This window comes from Pan troglodytes, chromosome 1, assembly GCF_028858775.2.
Source record: "Pan troglodytes isolate AG18354 chromosome 1, NHGRI_mPanTro3-v2.0_pri, whole genome shotgun sequence".
Taxonomy (NCBI): Eukaryota; Metazoa; Chordata; class Mammalia; order Primates; family Hominidae; genus Pan; species Pan troglodytes.
In genome coordinates this window covers 66,199,937-66,221,535 of record NC_072398.2, presented here as the reverse complement: position 1 = coordinate 66,221,535, position 21,599 = coordinate 66,199,937, and the positions used below count along the sequence as shown (strand labels likewise).

The window sequence follows — 21,599 nt, the reverse complement described above, 5'->3', positions numbered from 1 at the left end:
TACTTGTCGTGTAGTTTGTTTGTTGACCTCATATGTTAGAAAATTTTACAATGCCAGTTACATCTGTTCATTTTAAATGTCAGAGAAGTTGTACCCTGTTTCAAAAGTATACTAAGTGATACTACTTGTAATAGAATAAATCATCTTGGAATTGAATTGTTACCTTTTGAAGTAAATACTGGCAAGTGCACAAGCCACATAAACCTGAATAAAACTTTTGACCTAGGGTTGAACATTTGGCTTCCTCCCATATTCTGTCTTTGAATAAGACCAAGGCCAGCATTTTCTTTTCTAAGTTAGTTTCCACGATGACAATTAAAAGCAATAAAATCAATCCATAGAACTCTTGAATAAAAGGTAAATGAAGCTTCACTGATGTGACACATTTACCTACCTTACTGTGTTGCAAAAGGTTTTTGGTAAGCTACTTTTGTTTTAATAGAGATATTCATACATTTATAGCACATTACAGTTTCCAGTGAATTTTCACATTTCTCATTTGAGCAAGATACAGTGGAGAGGGCAAAGGTACTGGATTACACAGAACTGGGTTTGTCTTAATTCTGTTCTCAACCATGTGGATGATCTTGGGCATATTTTTGTTTTGGTTTCCTTTTCAAAGTCCTTTATCCTGCATACATGTTTTAGATCACCTTCAGCAATTATTGTTAAGCTGATGGCACCTATCTGCAGACTCAAGTCTGTCTCCAACCGAAATTTCCTTTCTGAGCCATGTAAACAACTGCACACTGAACATGCGTCTCTGCTTAAATATCCCACAGAAAAAAATCTCAGTGCCTTCCAAACTGACCTTCCCCTCCCCACCTACCCTATGTCCTGACAGTACTATGTTCTCTGCTCTGCTCTTTGGAGTTTCAGCTGCTTAATTGCTTAAGCCACCATCTCTAGTCAGCTCAAAATATCTTTCAATATACTTTTATAGTTCTGTTGCCTCTGTTCTATTCAGTCTTAGTTTGGACATACAGTGCCACAGCAACTTAACTGATCCTGCCTACAGGCCTGCCTCAATCTGATCTCCACTACAGCTACAGTAAACATTCCCAAACAAATCTAGTTTCATACCCCCTCTCCTGACTTAAACTAATGGTTCTTAACTGCCGTCAGGGTAGAGGCTGAACTCCCTTAGCCACTCACTCTGGCTCTACCTTCATTTCTGCTGTACAGCTGTAGCTAGCCAAACTGAACTAGCACCATCGATGGATCATGAGCTTTCTCTCCCTTTGCAAGTTGTGAAAACTCCCATAAAAGGTATAAAATCAGTAATGGTTCATTTGAATGGTACTCATCCCTCCAACAAATTCAATTAGAAATGTAAATTGATAAATGGCCAAAAGTTGTCAAAGTGCATTCTCTGAAGGTTGAAAGAAGCACTAAGGCACAGTTCTAACGTTACCATGTTCAGCTAAAGACCTGAGGAGCTCCACATGTAGCTCCCCCCTGTCTTGTGCCCCACATATTCCAGCTGTCCTCCCTAAACTCATTTGTCTCTTAACTGCAGTGCTCTGCTTGGTACTTTCTCCCTCTGCCATGACCCAGAAAGTGCTTCCACATAGCCATGGACTTGTCTCATTTGTTTTCCTTATTGGGGATCACAGTTCTGCATTGCCTGTTACCTAATGTCTGAAAGCAGCTGTTTCACTAGTTGCTTACATGGGAGGAAAAGTTCAGTGCCATTTGTACTTGTCATAGCTGTAAGTGGGAATCCAGTTACCAAAGTATCCATTATAAGGTCCAGAAATCATTCCTTTTCTTAGATGAGACTTAAAAGAGCAGAAGGCTACATACATAGAGTATTTTGTGACATTAATACCTTGAGACATCAACCACTGTTTAATTTCTTTTTTGAGGCAGGGTCACCCAGGCTGGAGTGTAGTGGCACAATCTCAGCTCACTTGCAACCTCTACCTCCCAGGCTCAAACAATCTTCCCACCTCAGTCTCCTAAGCAGTGGATAGCTGGGACCACAGGCCCCTGCCACCACCACACCCAGCTAATTTTTGTATTTTTTGTAGAAATGGGTTTTCACCTGCCCAGGCTGATCTTGAACTCTTGACCTCAGGCAATTCACCTGCCTCGGCCTCCCAAAGTGCTGGGATTACAGGCATGAGCCACCACAGCCCGCCTTCATTTCCTTTCTTAGCCATCTCTACATTTTGCTTAGAACAAAGACAATAGTTAATGTCACAGCAAGTGTGCAATGACTGAAAGTTCTTCCAAAATGAGAGCTTGAATACACACCGTTCCCATTCAGGAAATGGGAGAGAATTCGAGGAAAAAATAATGTAGGAAGGTTTCTGCTTACCACCCCTTCTCTCACAGCACATATCTGCCGGGGTTTGGGGGTAATAAGAGTTGGCAGTGACAACTGAGTCAGCCCTTCTAGAAGTTCAGACAGGAAAGAGTGGCCTGATGTGCACGTGTTTGGTCCGTGGTTGACAGTTTGAAAGTTAACTGGAAGAAAAAGCTGATGTGCCAATTTCTGGAAGCCATGCTGCAGACCTCCCTGTGTTAACAGAATGTGTAGGTACAGTGTCCTCAAGTAAGCAGCTACAATTTGGTGGGATCTTCTGTGCTGTGAAGCTACACTCCAGACCCTCTGAATGTCACCGATGCCACAGGAACAGATCAGAATATGAATAGTTGTGCCAACTTAGGGATCAGCCCAGACAACAAGAAAGAAGACATTAACTTTAGCCAAGCATGTATTTGAATACCAATTTCCCTCTTTCTGAATCTGGAAACAGAATTGGGACAGGAGGATAGTAAAGAAAACCAAAAATGGAATTTCTAATTTGGAACTGATGTGAATTTTGGTTTTGACTGTGAAAACGGCTCCTGAATTCTACTGTATTTACCAGAAAGACTTAGACTTGAATTACTGTCCAGAAGACAAAAAGGGAAGTTTTTTAAAGTTGTATTTGTGTAACTTTCATATTTGCAGACTGTTCTATTACATGTAGTATAAAATATTTCTGGACCATGTGGGGAAAATTTAATATTGAATCTCAAAGTTAACTGAGGTTACCTGAATTTCTGAGACTATTTTAGTGATAATTTAGCTTCTAAGAAAAGATGTTGAGGAGAGGTGGAGCAAGATGGCTGAATAAAAGCCTCCAGTGATCATCTCCCCGCAAGAACACCAAACTGAAAACTATGCACACAAAAACCTTTGTAAGAACCAAAAATCAGGTGAGCGATCACAGTACCTGGAAAGAGGTATATTGAGGAAAGAGGCATGGAAGAAGGTAGGAAAGACAGTCTTGACTGGCCTACATCACCCCTTCTCTATGCCCTGGCAGCGGCCACATGGCGCAGATAGAATCTGTGTGCCTGGCAGTGGGGGAACAGATTGCGAGACTGCGTTGGAACTCAGTGCTACTCTATCACAGTGCAAAGAAGAATTTAGCCCATGCCCATGGAGGAAACATTTATACCTAGCCAGAGATAGCTAGGTATATTGATACCTAGACACCTAGATATTTATAGCCAGAGATGAATTGTCCTTCCCAGTGGTTGGAACCTCACTTCTGGCAAGCCCTGCCACTGCAGACCAAAGTGCTCTGAGGTCCTAAATGAAAGGCAGTCTAGGCCACAAGGACTGCAATTCCTGGACAAGTCCTGGTGCTGTGCTGGGCTCTGAGCCAGTTCACTTCAGGTACACACAACCTAGTGAGACACCAGCTGGGGCAGCCAATGGAGTGTTTACGTCACCCCTCCCCCAAAACAGAAAGCACAGCTTGTGGCTTCTAGAAAGACTCCTTCCTTCAGCTGAAGAATGGTTCAACATACGCAAATCAACCAAAGTGATAAATCATATCAACGGGATGAAGGACAAAAAACATGATAATTTCCATTAATGCTGAAAAAGCATTTGTTAAAATTCAACCATCCCGTGGGGTGGGGGTAGGGGGGAGGGATAGCATTAGGAGATATACCTAATGTAAATGACTAGTTAGTGGGTTCAGCACACCAACATGGCACATGTATACATATGTAACAAACCTGCACGTTGTGCAAATGTACCCTAGAACTTAAAGTATAATTAAAAAAAAAACAACCATCCCTTCATGATTTAAATAAAACCCTCAAAAAAACTGGGTATAGAAGGACATACCTCAATACAATAAAATCCATATATGACAGACCCACAGCTAGTATCATACTGAATGGGAAAGGACTTTCCTCTAAGATCTAGAACAAGACAAGGATGCCACTTTCACCATTGTTATTCAACATAACTGGAAGTCCTAGCTAGAGCAATGAGACAAGAGAAAGAAATAAAGGGCAACCAAATTGGAAAGGAAAAAGTCAAATTATCCTTGTTTGCAGATGATATAATCTTATATTTGGAAAAACCTCAAGACTCCAGCAAAAAAACTACTGGAACTGATAAATTTGGTAAAGTTGTAGGATACAAACAGACATACAAAAATCAATAGCATTTCTATGCCAGCAACAAACAATCTGAAAAAGAAATCAAGAAAGTAAGTCAATTTACAATAGCTACAAATAAAATAAAATATCTAAGAATAAACTTCACTGAAGACATGAATGATGTCTACAATAAAAACTATAAAACACTGATGCAAGAAATTGAAGAGGACACCAAAAAATGGAAAAATATTCCTGTTCTTTGACTGCAAGAATCGATATTGTTAAAATGGTCATACTACCCAAAGCAATCTACAGATTCAATGCATTCTCTATCAAAATACCAATGACATTCTTCACAGAAATAGCAAAGATAATTCTAAAATTTAAATGGAACCACAAAAGACCCAGAATAGCCAAAGTCATCCTGAGCATAAAGAACAAAACTGGAGAAATCACATTACCTGACTTCAGATTATACTGTAGAACTATAGGAACCAAAACAACATGGTACTGTTAGCAGCAGAACATACCTGAGTCACACAGCACCAAAGTATGTTACTGGCGGTGAATTCATATGAGTCTGCAACGACCTCATTTCTTGCCTCCTCAGAGGAAAGAATTTGAGGGGCATAAGGCAGAAGGAGAGACTGAGGCAAATTTTAGAGCAAGAGTGAAAGTTTTCTTAAGAAGTCTTATAACAAGGGCCAGGCCCAGTGGCTCACGCCTGTAATCCCAACACTTTAGGAGGCTCAGGCAGGTGGATCACCTGAGGTCAGGAATTTGAGACCAGCCTGGCCAACATGATGAAACCCCATCTCTACTAAAAATACAACAATTAAGGCCAGGTGTGGTGGCTCATGCCTGTAATCCCAACACTAAGAGGCCGAGGTGGGCAGATCACCTGAGGTCGGGAGTTCGAGACCAGCCTGACCAGCGTGGAGAAACTCCATCTCTACTAAAAATACAAAATTAGCCGGGCGTGGTGGTGCACACCCGTAATCGCAGCTACTCAGAAAAGCTAAGGCAGGAGAATCGCTTGAACCCGGGAGGCAGAGGTTGCAGTGAGCTGAGATCGCGTCATTGCACTCCAGCCTGGGCAACGAGCAAAACTCCGTCTCAAAAAAAACACAAAAATTAGCCAGACGTGGTGGAGGTCACTTGTAGTCCCAGCTACTCAGGAGGCTGAGGCAGGAGAATCGCTTGAACCCAGGAGGCAGAGGTTGCAGACAGCCAAGATCATGCCATTGCACTCCAGCCTGGGTGACAGAGTGAGACTCCATCTCCCAAAAAATAAATAAATAAATAAATAAATAAATAAAAGTTTTATAACAGGAATAAAAGGAAGGAAAGTACACTTGGAAGAGGGCCAAATAGGTGACTCAAGACGCAAGTGTGCGGCTTGACCTTTTGACTTGGGGTTTTATACACTGGCATACTTCTGGGGTTTTATGTTACTTCTCCCCAGTTGCCAAACTCCTGAGCTCTTATCAGGAAGCTGCTGATCACCAGTTTCAGGTGTTTTCTATTTATTAGGAGAGACTGCCTTTCCTTGGCACTGGCTGTGACCAGTTATTAGTTTAGAGAGACAGTTGACCACCTGACCATCACCTGATGGTTGCCTGACACTCCTGGTGTATTGTGGGGGATGGGGGGAGGGGCGGAGCTCTCTTCTGCCCCACTCATACCCAACTAGCTACCCACTGTAACATTACTTGCATGAAAACAGGCACATAGACTCATGGAACAGAATAGAGAAATTAAAACAGTTGAACTCATGGAGATAAAGTAATGGTTACCAAAGGCTGGCAAGGGTAGTGGTGGTGGTAGAAAAGTGGGGATGGTTAATGGGTACACAAATATTGTTAGATTGAATGAATAAGATTTAGAATTTGGTAGCACAACAGGGCAACTACAGGCAACAATAATTTACTGTACATTTAAAGAAAACTAAAAGTTTCCTAGCCAGAGCATCAGACAAGAGAAAGGGCATCAGAGTTGGTAGAGAGGAAGTCAAACTGTCACTGTCAGTGATGTGATTGCATACCTAGAAAACCCTAGGTATGCAGTAAGACTCATCCTAAAAGCTCCTAGATCTGAAAAATGAACTCAGTAAAGTTTCAAGATAGAAAATCAATGTACGCAAATCAGTAGCACTGCTATAAACCAACAACAACTCAGCTGAGACTCAAATCAAGAACTCAATCACTTTTGCAACAGCTGCAAAAATAAAATACTTAGGAATATACCCAACCAAGGAGGTGAAAGATCTCTTCAAGGAAGACTACCAAACACTGCTGAAAGAAATCATCGATGACAGAAACAAATGGAAACATATCCCATGCTCATGGATGGGTAGAATTAATATTGTGAAAATGACCATACTGCCAAAAGCAATCTATAGATTTAGTGCAATTCCCATCAAAATACTATCATCATTCTTCACAGAACTAGAAAAAACAATCCTAAAATTCGTATGGACCCAAAAAAGGCCGGCACAGCCAAAGCAAGACTAAGTGGAAAGAACAAATCTAGAGGCATCATATTACCTGACTCAAACTATACTACAAGGCTATAGTTACCAAAACAGCATGGTACTGGTATAAAAAAAAGGCATGTAGACCAATGGAACAGAATACCCAGAAATAAGTCCAAATATTTACAGCCAACTGATCTTTGACAAAGCAAACAAAAACATAAAGTGGGGAAAGGATACTGCATTCAACAAATGGTGCTGAGATAATTGGCAAGCCACACGTAGAAGAATGAAACTGGATCCTCATCTCTCACCTTATATAAAAATCAACTCAAGATGGATCAAAGACTTAAATCTAAGACCTGAGACCATAAAAATTCTAAAAGATAACATCGGAAAAACTCTTCTAGATATTGGCTTAGGCAAAGAGTTCATGACCAAGAACCCAAAAACAAATGCAACAAAAACAAAAATAGATGGGACCTAATTAAAAACTTCTGCACAGCAGAAGAAATAATCAGCGTAGTAAACAGACAGTCCACAGAGTGGGAGAAAATATTTGCAAACTATGCATCCAACAAAGGTCTAATATCCAGAACTCAAATCAGCAAGAAAAAAAATCAAAAAGTGGGCTAAGGACATGAATAGACAATTCTCAAAAGAAGTTATACAGGCCGGGTACAGTGGCTCATGCCTGTAATCCCAGCACTTTGGGAGGGTGAGGTGGGTGGATCGCCTGAGGTCAGGAGTTCAAGACCAGCCTGGCCAACATGGTGAAACCCCATCTCTACTAAAAATACAAAAACTAGCTAGGTGTGGTTGTTGCACACCTATTATCCCAGCTACTCGGGGGACTGAGGCAGGAGAATGGCTTGAACATGGGAGGCGGAGGTTGCAGTGAGCCGAGATCGCACCACTGCACTCCAGCCTGGGCAATAGAGTGAGACTCCATCTCAAAAATAAAAAATAATAAAATAATAAAAAATTTAAAATTAAAAAGATATACAAATGGCCAAGAAACATATGAAAAATGCTCAACATCACTAATTATCAGGGAAATGCAAATTAAGACCACAGTGAGACACCACCTTACTCCTACATAAATGGCCATAATTTAAAAATCAAAAGAACAATGGATATTTGTATGGATGTGGTGAAAAGGGAACACTTTTACACTGCTGGTGGGAATGTAAACTAGTACAACTACTATGGAAAACAGTATAGAGATTCCTTAACTAAAAGTAGATCTACCATTTGATCTAGCAATCCCACTACTGGGTAGTTCCCCAGAGGAAAATAAATCATTATATGTAAAAGACACTTGCACACGTATGTTTATTGCAGCACAATTCACAACTACAGAAATACAGGACCAGCCTAAATGCCCATCAACCAAGTGGATAAAGAAAATGTAGTATATACATACTATGGAATACTACTCAGCCATAAAAAGGAATGAAATAATTGCATTTGCAGCAACCTGGGTGGAATTGGAGAACATTATTCTATGTAAAGTAACTCAGGGATGGAAAAACCAAATATTGTATGTTCTCACTTATAAGTGGGAGCTAAGCTATGAGGACGCAAAGGCATAAGAGTGATATAGTGGACTTTGGGGACTTGGGAAAAGGGTAAGAGGGAGTGAGGGATAAAAGACTACACATTGGATACAATGTACACTGCTCAGGTGTTGGGTGCACCAAAATCTCAGAAACCACAACTAAAGAACTTATTCATGTAACCAAACACCACCTGCTCCCCAAAAACGATTGAAATAAAATTTTTAAAAAAGATAACTAAAAGTGTATAATTGTATTGTTTGTAACAAAAAGAAAGAATAAATGCTTGAGGTGATGGGTGCCCCATTTATTGTGTGTGGTTATTACTCATTGCATGCCTGTATCAAATTATCTCATGTACCTCATAACTATATACACCACTATGTATACACAAAATTAAAGATTAAAAAAATAAATTTTAAGACATAGAAAAAAGATGTAAAAAGAATCTTTACTTCCTGGGAACTGACTAGAGTTGCCAAATGCCTCAATTGGCCCAGGACTATCTGTTTTCCTAAGACAGAAGAAGTGCTAAAACTGGGAAAGTCCTGGGCAAACTGGGATGAATTGGTCATCCTAGGATTTATCTTAAATGGAAGCACTTTTAGGAATTTTCAAACTTTGAAATTCCATATTTCTTTCATACCTAGAAATAAATTTAAGATAAAAGTAACAAAGCAGTTGGCTATATAATCAAATGTTAAATGTTTCTCATCTTAACAGGCATAACTGTCAAACATTTTTCATGCTAACATGTAAAAAATAACCAATAAATACATTATTTTAGTTTTACATTTTTGTGTTAATATAATACATTATATGTACATTATAATATATATCTATTATATAATAAATAATCTCACATCTCAAGTTTTGTTTTTGTTTTTTTTTGAGATAGAGTCTCACTCTGTCACCAGGCTGGAGTGCAATGGCGCCATCTCGGCTCACTGCAATCTCCATCTCTCCCAGGTTCAAGCAATTCTCCTGCCTCAGCCTCCCAAGTAGCTGGGATTGTAGGCACACGCCACCATACCCAGCTAATTTTTGTATTTTTAATAGAGACGGGGTTTCACCATGTTGGCCAGGATGGTCTCGATCTCTTGACCTGGTGATCTGCCCACCTCAGCCTCCAAAAGTGCTGGGATTACAGGCGTGAGCCACTGCGCCAGGCCAAGAATCTTATTTTTTTAAATATATGTATTTAAATATATATAATATATAAGAATATATACATATTTAAATATTTAAGAATATGTACATATTTAAATATTTAAGAATAAGTATATATATTACACTATATATTATTTATATATTTAACTATATAGTTTATAGATTATATTATCTAGTATATAATCATACATAGTTCTTATATATGATTATTAACTTTTAACATGTAAAATATATATTTTAAAAGTTAAGAATCATATATATATAATTATATATATAAAGTTAAGAATCTTGAGATGTGAGATTACCCTGGATCATCCAGGCAGGGTCAATCTAATCATATGAGTCCTTAAAAGTGGAAGAGGGAGGTAGAAGAAGGAGTCAGGGAGATGAGACAAAAGAATAGACAAGAGACTCAGAGGAGAGACACTTGATCCACTGTTGCTGGCTTTGAAAATGGATGGAGGCCATGAGCCAAGGAATGCAATCAGCCACCAGAAACTCAGCTGTCAACCGTCAAGGAAACAGGGAACTGAATCCTACAACTACAAGGAACTGAATTCTGTCAACATCCAAATGAACAAGGAAACAGATCCTTCCCTAGAGCATCCAAAAAGGAATGCAGGCCTGTCAACACTTTGATTTTGGCCCAGTGAGACCCATGTCAGATTTTTGACCTACAGAACTGTAAGATTATAAATCTGTGTTAAGCCACTAAGTTTGTGGTGACTTATTATGACTGCAATGGAAAACTAACACAATATATACAATATATAAATTCAGTCTTTCATTTATAAGGTATAGGGGGAAAAGTAGGGGTGGAAAGGTAGAAGAGGAAAAAAATTAATTTTATGAAATATCAAAATTCTTAGAAAATCTTAAAAATGCTTTATGCACGTTTTAGAATCATGAAACGAAAAAACAGCATCACTATATTCTGTAGTTGGCCTGGGAAAAGACAAATAGGTTAGAAACCAGTGGCAGCAACAGAAGGGAGGTAGATGGCCAGAGTAAGAAGTTTGTTTACACAAGGCTACTGCTTTTATTGTATACCTTCAAAGATATTACTTTGCCCATTACCTATTCTTTCTGAAGCCAAAAACTGAGAAAGGTAGGGGAAGAGGATGGAAAAGGAAAATCCCCACCCTTAACACTCACTACGTTCATTATAGAAAGATGTTTCTTGTTAAGGCCCCCAAGGACAATCCTGGAATTATTTTAACAAGTCTTTGTGTACACAGACTATGTATAATCAAAATCTATGGAACTGCCTATAGGTTTTCTTCTTTTAAAAAAGTGCTGTTGGGCCGGGCGCTGTGGCTCACACCTGTAATCCCAGCACTTTGGGAGGCCGAGACTGGCGGATCACGAGGTCAGGAGACCGAGACCATCCTGGCTAACACGGTGAAACCCAGTCTCTACTAAAAATACAAAAACAAACAAACAAACAAACAAACAAAACAAAACAATTAGCCTGGCGTGGTGGCAGGCGCCTGTAGTCCCAACTACTCGGGAGGCTGAGGCAGGAGAATGGCGTGAACCCGGGAGGCGGAGCTTGCAGTGAGCTGAGGTCGCGCCACTGCACTCCAGGCTGAGCGATAGAGCCAGACTCCATCTCACAAAAAAAAAAAAAAAAAAAAAAAAAAAAATCAACTCTCAGCCTCAAGAGATTGTTTATGGCAATTCAGCGTAACCTTTGTTAGGTTACAGATAATATGAAGTAAAAGTCAAAAGTTTAAGTATTTAAGCCTGAATGCTTAAATTTCTTTTTATATTCTTAAGTCAACATAAGCTCTGCTTTGGGAAAAGACCATTCGTTGTTTCTTAGAAAATCAACTCTCTATTTTAGAGGCCACATGACCATCCAATGTAAAGATTATATTTCTCATTTGCAGCTAAGCGTAGCCACATAATAACATTCTAGGTAGAAGCATGAAAGTCAAAATAATGTGTGCAACTTTGAAGAAAGGTTCTTTCCCTTCTGCTTGGCTGAAAACCAGGCATGAAAGCTTGATTACCAATTGCTGTCTTGGATCGTATGGTGATTTTTCATGGAAATCTTACAATCGTGAAACAATATAGAAGAAACCTGAATTTCTGACAACGCAAAACACCTACCTACCTACATACCTACCTACCAGCCCTACGCTGAGTTCCCACAAGGAACATCTATTAGCCCTATTCTCTGCAAGTCTTGACTATGAGGGAGAAATACATTTCTGTATTGTTTACCTCTCTTATTTTGGATTTCCTTGTTTCTTGCTGTTGAATCTATCCTATTTTTTTTCTTTTTTTCACTTTTTTCTTCTAAAATGTATACCTACAAGAATGAGCTTAAAGAACCTATCTTAATATATGACATATTATCTTATTCTGGTTACTGTGTATTAGTGATAAATTAAATTTTGTCTCGTCTATATGGAACACCTAATGCTTTTTATTGGAGGAGTATTAGAAAACAATATTTAAAACCATATTTGTTTCTGGATTAAATAGTGATGACTGTACTATATACTAAAAATATACTAATATCATTGAATTGTACACTTTGTAATGTGTGAATTTTATGGCATGTGAATTATATCTTAATAAAGCTGTTATTTTAAAAATATGTAAAATGAATCATTCAGTGAAAGCATGATATTTAAATATTTTTTAATTAAGCTTTGAATTGAAACTACCATTTCAGTGGGATATGAGAATCATGTATTAAACAAATTTGTGAAATATAAAACTTTAACATCAATTCAGACGCTTTAACTTGTGACTATTCTGATATCCCCCTTGACGTTTGCTTCTATCTTATTATTATTCATTTCCAGATTCAGATTTTGCATTACTTTGAAGAGCATTTTATCATCTTTTTTATCTCCTGAAGAAGCCCTTTTGTTGAGAGCTTCTTCTGCTATGATAAAAAACTGTTCCGTTGGTTGAAGAATGCTTACTCCATAGCCTTTGTTGCTATAAATATGATTATTAGTCATCTTCAATTTGGGTGCTGGAAGAACCTATTAAATTATTTGAGGAAATTAGTTTTTCAATGATTTTATTTAAAAAATGAAGTAATGAACATATAAAAATTAGCTTAGACTTTATTCTTGGATTAACAGATTTTTTAAAACAACCAAGACTCTCAATTTTGAACAAGTGTTAAGTACTGTTTTCATGACACCAACTAACGTAATATTAACTACAAAAAATATTTAATAAGAATTTTTTTTTTTGAGATGGAGTCTTGCTTTGTTGCCCAGGCTGGAGTGCAATGACACAGTCTTGGCTCACTGCAATGTCCGCCTCCCGGTTCAAGTGATTCTCCTGCCTCAGCCACTCAAGTAGCTGGAACTACAAGGCGCGTGCCACCACACCCGGCTAATTTTTGTATTTTTAGTAGAGACGGGGTTTCAATAATTTGGCCAGGCTGGTCTCGAGCTCCTGACCTCGTGATCCACCCGCCTTGGCTTCCCAAAGCGCTGGAATTACACGCGTGAGCCACCGTGCCCAGCCAATAACAAAATATTAAATGAGCCAGGTGCGGTGGCTCATGCCCTGTAATCCCAGCTCTTAAGAAGGCAGAGGCAGAAGGATAGCTTGAGCCCAGGAGTTCGAGACCTGCCTGGGCAATATAGCAAGACCCTATTCTCCACAAAAAGAAAAAGAAAAAAAAATAAGTGTAAGAAAATATTTAATGAAGTTTTCAATTTACTTTTATCAGTTATTGATAAAAACAACTAATTCTGTATGGCAATACAACCCATGAAGCCGATCTCTTATAACATAATAAACATGAAAATAAGTAATTTCAAATAATATGTGATTTGGAGAAAATAAGGTAATGTGATAGCATGACTGGGTGGGGAGAGGTTACCACTTGAGTGTTCTTTACATTAAAGGCTTCTTTGAAGAGGGACAACCACATTCAGATAGTAATAAGATCTATAGAAAGAGTGTTTCAGGTCAGGCGTGGTGGCTCACACCTGTAATCCCAGCACTTTGGGAGGCAGAGGCGGGCGGATCACCTGAGGTCAGTAGTTCGAGACCAGCCTGACCAACATGGAGAAACCCCGTCTCTACTAAAAATACAAAATTAGCTGGGCGTGGTGGCGCATGCCTGTAATCCCAGCTACCTAGAAGGCTGAGGCAGGAAAATCGCTTGAACCTGGGAGGCAGACATTGCGGTGAGCTGAGATCGTGCCATTACACTCCAGCCTGGGCAACAAGAGCAAAACTCCATCTCAAAAAAGAAAAAAAAGAGTGCTTCAGGTGAAGGTAACAGCCAGAACAAGGTTAATAATTTCTGGGAACACAAACAAAGCCAGTGTGGCTCGAATATAATGTATAAGAAGAAGATTGGAAGGAGATTACGTTGGAGAAAGCAGGGGCCAGATCTTGTCAGATTTTATAAACCATGTTTATCAAATTTTAACGTATGTATATATCATCTGGGGAGCTTGTTAAAGACCACATTTTGTTTAATAGGTCTGGCGTGAGGCTCAAAATTCTCCACTTCTAACAAACTACCAGGTGATGCCAGTGCTGCTGGTCCATGGCTCACACTTTGAGTATCAGGAATATGATTCTTAAAGTGTGAGTTAAACCAGCAGTATCAGCATCACCTAGGAAATTACTAAAACAAATTCTCAGGATTTACCCTAGGCCTACTGAATCAGAAAGCAGAGTGGGCCTCTGCAAGAATGATTCTGAGGCATGCTAACATTCAAGGACCACTGAAAAATTGAAAAATATTTAAGAACAGAAAAAACGTTTTAAGATAAATCAAAGATTTTAAAACTGCTCCTATTTACCATTTGTACCTTCTTTTCTTTTCTTTTCTTTTTTCTTTCTTTTTTTTTTTTTGAGACAGAGTCTCAATCTGTCACCCAGGCTGGAGTGCAGTGGTGCACTGCAACGTCCACCTCTCGAGTTCAAGTGATTCTCCTGCCTCAGCCTTCTGAATAGCTGGGACTACAGGCATGTGCCACCACGGTTGGCTAATTTTTTTTGTATTTTTAGTAGAGATGGGGTTTCACCATGTTAGCCAGGATGGTCTCAATCTCTTGACCTCGTGATCTGCTCACCTCGGCCTCCCAAAGTGCTGGGATTACAGGTGTGAGCCACTGTGCCTGGCCTTGTACCTTATTTTCAACCAATTATCTGACTTAGTGTCCAGAATCATACAGAGAGTGGGAGGCTACTAGTAATATATAATACAATTCCTTCCCTTAGATAATTTGTAATCTATTTGAGGAGACAAAATGTACATTCATAAAACAAAGAGTTAGAATGTTCTAGAAAAAACTTCACTAACATAAAAGTTCATTAACTACACAAGCCTAGAGAGGGACTTAGAAAGACAAGATTTATAGAAGCAGAAAGGATGGAAGACATTTCACCTAGAAATTATTGCTATTAATGTTTTAATTGGTTAGCTTAAATCATTTAACACAACTTTGAAAGTAAGACTTCAAATGCTTCTTAATATATTATTATTCTTAATTTGCTTTACTTTGTAATTTGAAATACCAAAATGTATTACAGATCTGATCAAAGAAAACTCTAAAATGTCTTTAAGAGAAAAATCTATCCCATTTCTCATATTCAAGGTTATTTGCAAAGAGTTTAAGTACAAATTATTAAATTATAAGGCTAAACTTATTTCCCAGCAGCCATCATTTAACCATATTTTATTACTTGTACTATTCTTTTCCAAATCAATGATAATATTTAGACTGCCTTTTAAGACTAAAACTAATATTTTAGTACTTATAATTACTTACAATTCTTATAACAATGCTACATCAAGAAATAAGAGAATACCTTCATATTAACTCCACCTAAGGTGCTTTTTGAACTGTCACTTGTTCTGAGGTTATTACAGTGATGAATTTCATTTCTTTCCAAAATAGCTATGCTTCCAGGATACAGTTCAACACCAGCACCCTGTAAATTAAAAGCAAATAAAACTATCTACAAAATATATACACAAACCTCTCTCCAAAATCTTTAGACTTGAAAATCGTAATTCTGTATTACCACTATAAACATTGAGTTACGTGCAAACACGTGATCATGCATGCAACTGTTAATTGTAAAGATAATATTTAAAAATATTGAAAATTTAAATATCTGTTAGAGAATCATTAGACTTAGAAGGTTGAGGTCATATAATCCATTATCTTACTCTTCCACCCAAATGATTCTCTAGAAAGGAGTCCACTCTTTAAGCAATTGTTTCAATAGTTATAAAAATTTATATCTACTGTAAATCCCACTTAATGCCACTAAAGTATATTTCCTCATTTTAGTGGAAATTTTAAAAATTCTTTAAAAAGATGCTCTTATTTTTCTACTTCCTTTAATCCTTTTTCCCATTCAATTCTCCAGTCCTTCAATGATCTTTGTGATTGTTATCTAAAGACTCAAGCTCTTAATTTTTAATTATTTATTTATTTATTGTTAAAGACAAGGTCTTTCTGTGTTGCCCAGGCTGGTCTCAAACTTCAGCTCAAGTGATCCTCCCGTCTCAGCTCCTAAAGTGCTGGGATTACAGGAGTGAACCACTGTGCTTGGCCTCAAGTTTTTTATGTCCTGATTATTCAGAAGCTGTTAGAACTAATCACAACACCTAACAGCAACATCTGATAACTTACATGTCTTATTTCTTTAAACTATCAAATGACTGACTCATGATTTATGTTATAGCCACTCTTTTCCAGATTTTAAAAAGTCACCCTTATAAAACAAAGCTAAATATTCTTTACTTTGGACCTAGCATTTCATTTTTCCTAAATGTACTATGACACTCCAGTACTCATTTTGTTGATGTCTACCAGTTACTAAGTTTAATTAGAATTCCACTAAAAGATGAAGAAATTGCTACCCTTTATTTGTATATTAAGATCACTCAAAGCTGTTATCTATAGTCATATAAGGCCATACTTTTTAAAGAATGAAATACCTGGGCGCCAGTTATTTCACTGTCTGTAATTGTCAAAGCAGCCCCTGTAAGAACACACACTCCTGTTCCTTCACATTTTAATATGCAGTTTTCTAGAGTCATGTGACCAGACTCCACCACCACGATACCATCAACCGTCCCTTGTTGTATCAAAGATAGATGCATTAGTTTCACATTGTCAGCTTTGGACACCACAAAACTGTCACGAGAAGGTTCAGAAGTAATCATAATTTCCTCTCTCTTTCCAACTCCTGATTCATAGGGATAAAAATACATTAAATCAGTAATCTCCCATTTTAAGGCCCTTTATTGTCATTCAACAATACTGCTGTTACTAAAGTTTTTCCCTGTGTGCGTGTGTGTGTGTGTGTGTGTGCGTGTGCGCATTTTTAGAGCTGGTTCTCGCTATGTTGCCCAGGCTAGTCTCGAACTCCTGGGCTCAAGTGATCCTCCTGCCTCACCTCCTGAGTAAGTTGGGACTACAGGTGCATAGCACAGTGCCCAGCTTCACATATTTTTAACACCAATAATATATAGTACATACATAACTATAGTGTAATCTTTTTCTTTTTTTTGAGACAGTCTTGCTCTTTCACCCAGGCTGGAGTGCAGTGGCTTGATTATGGCTCACTGCAACCTGGGCTCAAGTGATTTTCCCACCTCAGGCTCCCAAGTAACTGGGACTACAGGTGTGTGCCACCACATCCAGCTAACTTTTGAATTTTTTGTAGAGATGGGGTTTCACTATGTTGCCCAGACTGCTCTCAAACTCCAGGACTCTAGCAATCCACCTGCCTCAGCCTTCCAAAGTGCTGGGATTACAGGCGTGAGGCACCATATCCAGCTTTTGTTGTTGTTGTTGTTGTTGGTTAGACAATGAGAATACTCTTACTTCAACGTCAAAAAGAGAGAAAGTTTCTAAATATGTTCAGGACCTAAAATAAATTTAGTAAATTCTGCTTTTCTACTTCTGTTTTGGTGAGTTAGCATGTGATATTAGCTTTTTTGAGAAAATGATGAGCATATTTTAACATAGCTTTACATCTGGGTTTTCCTTAGTAAAGTGATGTGAAAAGCAGTAAAGATAGATAAGAAAAAAGTGCTTTGGGTAAAAAATATAAATGGAGCTATAGAAAATATGAAGAACATGTCTTAATTATAAAATGAACATAAAGGATTTTTGTAAAACAGAAATTCTATTGTAATTTCCAATAATTCCATTAAGCATGTTTAGAATACACAATTTGTCCAGTATACATTGCTGTAAAAAAAACTACAAAGGATGCCCTGCTAACCCTTTATAATGATGTCATCTGTCAACAAAGCAAGATTTGCAGCTTGATATTCTCCTGGAAAAATTATTACTGTATCTCCACTATAACAATTATCCAAAGCCAAATCCAAATCATCATGCTGTTGGAGAAGTGTGTCTGAAGATAAATCCTTTATCTAAAAAGAAATAAAACACTTGCGCTTTCAATAATAGGTTAAACTGAAACATGTCATTTTAATCAGTTACTTACTGGACAAGTACTTTTCCCAAAAGACTTATCATTTATTAAAGACTAGCATTTATTAAATGCTCAAAGTATCAGTTCATCGATTAATGTTGAAATAAAATTTTTCTTTACAATCGTTCATCATTTTATAACTATTAAATACTGGGTATTAGCTATGTGCCATATTTTGAACTTTACATATTACCTCCTTAAGCCTTGCAACAGTTCCTTGACGTATTATTATTATTATTTTGAGACGGAGTTTCGCTCTGTCGCCCAGGCTGGAGGGCAATGCTGCGATCTCAGCTCTGTCGCACAGGCTGGAGGGCAATGCTGCGATCTCGGCTCACTGCAACCCCTGCCTCCCGGATTCAAGCGATTCTCCTGCCTCAGCCTCCTGAGTAGCTGGGATTACAGGCGCACACCACCACGTCTGGCTAATTTTTTGTATTTTTAGTAGAGACGGGGTTTCTCCATGTTGGCCAGGCTGCTCTTAAACTCCTGACCTCAGGTAATCCGCCCACCTCGACCTCCCAAACTGCTGGGATTACAGGCATAAGCCACCGCGCCCGGCAACGTAAGTATTATTACCCCCGCTATAAGGTTAAGGAAATTGAACCTTGGCAAGATTAAATGAATTGTCAAAATTAGTAGTGAAGCCAAGCTTTAGATACAGTTCAATATGACACCAGATCTCATGCTCTTCCCTATGTATCATTTTGTTTTCTTTAACTCAAAATGACCCTCCAGTTTTAGTAAATGAACAAAATTCTTTTTTTTTTTTTCCGAGATCGAATTTCACTCTTGTCACCCAGGTTGGTGTGCAATGGCACGATCTCAGCTCACTGCAACCTCTGCCTCCCAGGTTCAACCAATTCTCCCACCTCAGCCTCCCGAGTAGTTGGGATTACAGGCGTCTGCCACCACACCCAACTAACTTTTGTATTTTTAGTAGAGACAGGGTTTCGCCATGTTAGCCAGGTTGGTCTCGAATTCCTGACCTCAGGTGATCCACCTGCCTCGGCCTCCCAAAGTGCATGAGCCACCGTGCCCGGCCCCCAAATAAACAAAATTATACTTATCAAAGATTCTAAAATATGCATTGGGAGTAGAAAAGAGGAGATAAATTTGTTATTAGTGTCGTAAAGACTGGAGGGCTTTATTTATTTATTTTGAGACAGGGTCTCATTCTCTCGCCCAGGCTGGAGTGCAGTGGCACGATCATGGCTCACTGCAGCCTAAACCTCCCTGGCTCAAGTGATCCTCCCACCTCAGCCTCCTGAGTAGCTGGGACTAGAGGCACACATTGCCATGCCTGGGTAATTTTTGTATTTTTTGTAGAGGTGGGGTTTCTCTATATTGCCCAGGCTGGTCTCAAACTCCTCAGCTCAAGTGATCACCCACCTCAGCCTCCCAGAGTGCTGGGATTACAGGTAGGAGCCATCATGCCCAGCAGTGTGAAGGACTTTTAATATAAAATATAAATCCTGGCCGGGCACAGTGACTCACACCTGTAATCCCAGCACTTTGGGAGGCCAAGGTGGGTGGATCACTTGAGGTCAGGAGTTCGAGACCAGCCTGACCAACATGGTGAAACCCCGTCTCTACTAAAAATATAAAAATTAGCCAGGCATGGTGGTACATGCCTGTAATCCCAGCTACTAGGGAGGTGGAGGCAGGAGAATCGCTTGAACCCGGGAGGCAAAGTTTGCAGTAAGCGGAGATGGTGCCATTGCACTCCAGCCTGGGCAACAAGAGCGAAACTGTCTCAAAAAAAAAAAAAAAGTAAATAAATAATAAATCCAAATATAAAATTTGGAAATATATTCTGAAAAAATGCCTATCATTCTTTGATCCCAATGAGAATGGCATTATCATGCATATATCTTTCTTCTTCTTCTTCTTCTTCTTCTTATTATTATTATTACTATTTTGAGATGGAGTCTTGCTCTGTCGCCCAGGCTGGAGTGCAGTGGCACAGTCTTGGCTCACTGCAACCTCCCGGGTTCAAGTGATTCTCCTGCCTCAGCCTCCCGAGTAGCTGGGACTATAGGTGTGTGCCACTGCACCCGGCTAATTTTTGTATTTTTAGTGGAGACGGGGTTTCACCATGTTGGCCAGGCTGGTCTCGAACTCCTGACCTCAAGTGATCCACCCGCCTTGGTCTCCCAAAGTGCTGGGATTACAGGCGTGAGCCACTGCACCCAGCCTTTTTTTATTATAAAAGTGATACTTGTTATAAAAACATGGAAAAGAAAGCATAACAAAAATTGAAAAATTAACATGTAAATTCTTAAAGAAAACCTTCATTTATATAGATATTTCCTTCTAGTATATTTCCCATGCATATATTCATTTATTCATATGCCAATCAATCATACCATATATTGTATATACTTTTGAATTCTGATTTTGTCATTATATCACCTTCCCCATGTCTTTAAATAATTTTTCAAAGCCTATTTTTTTAATGATTAAAGTTTCAACTTATTTTAGATACGGGGGTGCATGTGCAGGGTTTACTATGTTCGTTTATTGCATCCAGGTATTGAGCATAGTACCCGATAGGTAGTTTTTCAACAAACATCCCCTCCCTTCTTCCTCCTGCACCAGTAGTTAGCAGTGTCTATTGTTCTCATGTTTGTGTCCATGTGTGCTTAGTGTTTAGCTCCTGCTTGTAAGTGAGAACATGCAGTATTTGGTTTTCTGTTCCTGCATTAATTCACTTAGGATAATGGCCTTCAGGTGCATCCACGCCATGGCAAAGGACATGATTTCATTCTTTTTATGGCTGCATAGTATTCCATGGTGTACATGTACCACATTTACATTATTCAATCCACCATCAATGGGCACCTGGGTTGATTCTCTGTCTTTGCTATTATGAATAGCACATCAAAGCCTAACTTTTAACAATTACATACTAATGTATCAAACAGATATATTACAACTCATGTTATGAATTTCTCACTCTTATTTGGATGGTTTATGAGTTTTCAACATTATGAAAATACTATAACAGATCCTTATGTATATCTCTAGTTATTTCTTTAGGAAACATTACTAGACAGGAAATTGCTGAATCAAAAGGTATAAACATTTTAAGACTCTTGGATATACTTTGCCAAATTCCTCTCCAGAAAAGCTTAATCAATTAAAACTTGGGTTAAGAATGCTCGTTTTGTCATAAACAAAACAACATGGGATTTTTAAAAAATTTGTACAATATTTGCCATTTTAACGGACAAAAGTCCTCCTCACCTCATTTTCATTTCCATTTATTTGATAAGTGAGAGTGAACACTTTTTCCAGATATATGTAAAATTCCTATAAACCTTACTAAATCAGCAACCTACAAACTCATTTGTGCAGGTATTACATACATTGGAAGCAGATAGCACAAGACTACTTCTGTAAATAAATAATTTGTAAGAACTCTGAAACCCTCCTCACTTATATTTTTTTTATTCACTGAAATAAGAAACACAGGAGAGAGAAAAAAGTGTGATAGAGGAAGACGATGAGTTTAATTTTGGTGCCAATAAATTTGA

General features: G+C 38.5%; 1 protein-coding gene across 1 annotated transcript in view; it reads right to left on the bottom strand.

Moving 5' to 3' along the window:
* Window positions 1–12,232: 12,232 nt before the first annotated feature.
* The window catches only part of SHCBP1L (SHC binding and spindle associated 1 like), a 53,131-nt gene continuing 43,764 nt past the window's right edge, over window positions 12,233–21,599 (bottom strand). The window contains 4 exon segments of the mRNA NM_001246493.1: window positions 12,233–12,602; window positions 15,409–15,531; window positions 16,550–16,800; window positions 17,845–17,998. Of these exon segments, the coding sequence (NP_001233422.1) occupies window positions 12,351–12,602; window positions 15,409–15,531; window positions 16,550–16,800; window positions 17,845–17,998 (780 nt within the window). The 3' untranslated portion in view covers window positions 12,233–12,350.